Genomic DNA, 1,114 nt, shown 5'->3' on the forward strand with positions numbered 1-1,114 from the left:
ATTTTTAAATCTTTTAAAAACTTATTTATTGTTTGTATTTTTTAAAATTATTTTTGTCAGTAATATAAAATTTTAACTATTATTTTGATAGTTTATTCTTAAAAAATGTGAGATTGGAATCCTTTGATATGGGGCAGAATATTGAATATGTTAATTAATCAGTGAGTACGTAAAGTATCAAGGTGGTACCAGGATAAAATTAAGTTCCCTGTTTTCCTCCTCCAAGATCTTGTCCTGATGATGGTCAGCAATATGTGCAGAAAAATTGAAGTTAATAGTTCCTTTTGCAACTTGTAAACAAATAAAACAAATAAAAGAGAGTTCGTTGATGCACATACATTTCTCCTGAACATCCTGTACACTTCCATCTGCAAAGAAATAAGAAATACAAAAGTTTTTTTATCAACGATATTGCTTGTTGGTTTTGGGCCTTTATTTTGCCATGCACACTAGACACTATATATATAGATGTGAAAGAGACTACAAATTATAAATTTATTGAAAGCATAAATATATTTTGTTAATTAAAAGTCATATACTATATTTTTGTATTTAACATTTTATACTCTTATTTAACTCTAGTTTAATTAAAATATTTTACAAATCCAATTTTATATTTTTATATGATTTTACAAAAATTTATCTTTTGTATTTACGAAATTAAAGTTACATCGTTATTATTAATAATAAAGGAAATTAAAATATTTTGGTGTCTAGATTTCCTTTCGAATCCTGTTCCAAAATAACCATGCATCATGCTACAACATAATAACTTAGGATCATGTATATAATTTTAATTATATATAGTGGCTATTATAGATAAATTATCCAATTTAATTATAGAAGTAATACTTAGTTTTGTAACTAAAATTTTTAGTGATTGTCAAAATAGTCATTAACTTTCAAAAACAACCAAATTGATCCTTAAATTTATAAATAGTGAATTTTTATTTTTTTAATTCAACTATCATTCACATAATACTAATATAAAGTGTTATATTATAGCATCTCAAATCGTATAGCATCTCCATCAGTATGGCATGTCTAAGACTTTATTACAATTAAATAGGTATTTTAAATTAGTTAAAAGTAATATTACAGAAATAAAAAAAAG

The 1,114-nt window shown here is 23.5% G+C and overlaps 1 protein-coding gene across 1 annotated transcript in view; it reads right to left on the reverse strand.

The window, feature by feature from the left end:
• Positions 1-1,114, reverse strand: part of LOC107608483 (floral homeotic protein PMADS 2) — a 23,143-nt gene that overhangs the window by 20,393 nt on the left and 1,636 nt on the right. The window contains exons 5-6 of the mRNA XM_016310260.2: positions 339-368; positions 190-234 (exon numbers count right to left, since the gene is read on the reverse strand). Of these exons, the coding sequence (XP_016165746.1) occupies positions 190-234; positions 339-368 (75 nt within the window). The remainder of the gene's footprint in view (positions 1-189; positions 235-338; positions 369-1,114) is intronic.

This window comes from Arachis ipaensis, chromosome B07 (genome assembly GCF_000816755.2).
Source record: "Arachis ipaensis cultivar K30076 chromosome B07, Araip1.1, whole genome shotgun sequence".
In the NCBI taxonomy this organism is placed as follows: domain Eukaryota; kingdom Viridiplantae; phylum Streptophyta; class Magnoliopsida; order Fabales; family Fabaceae; genus Arachis; species Arachis ipaensis.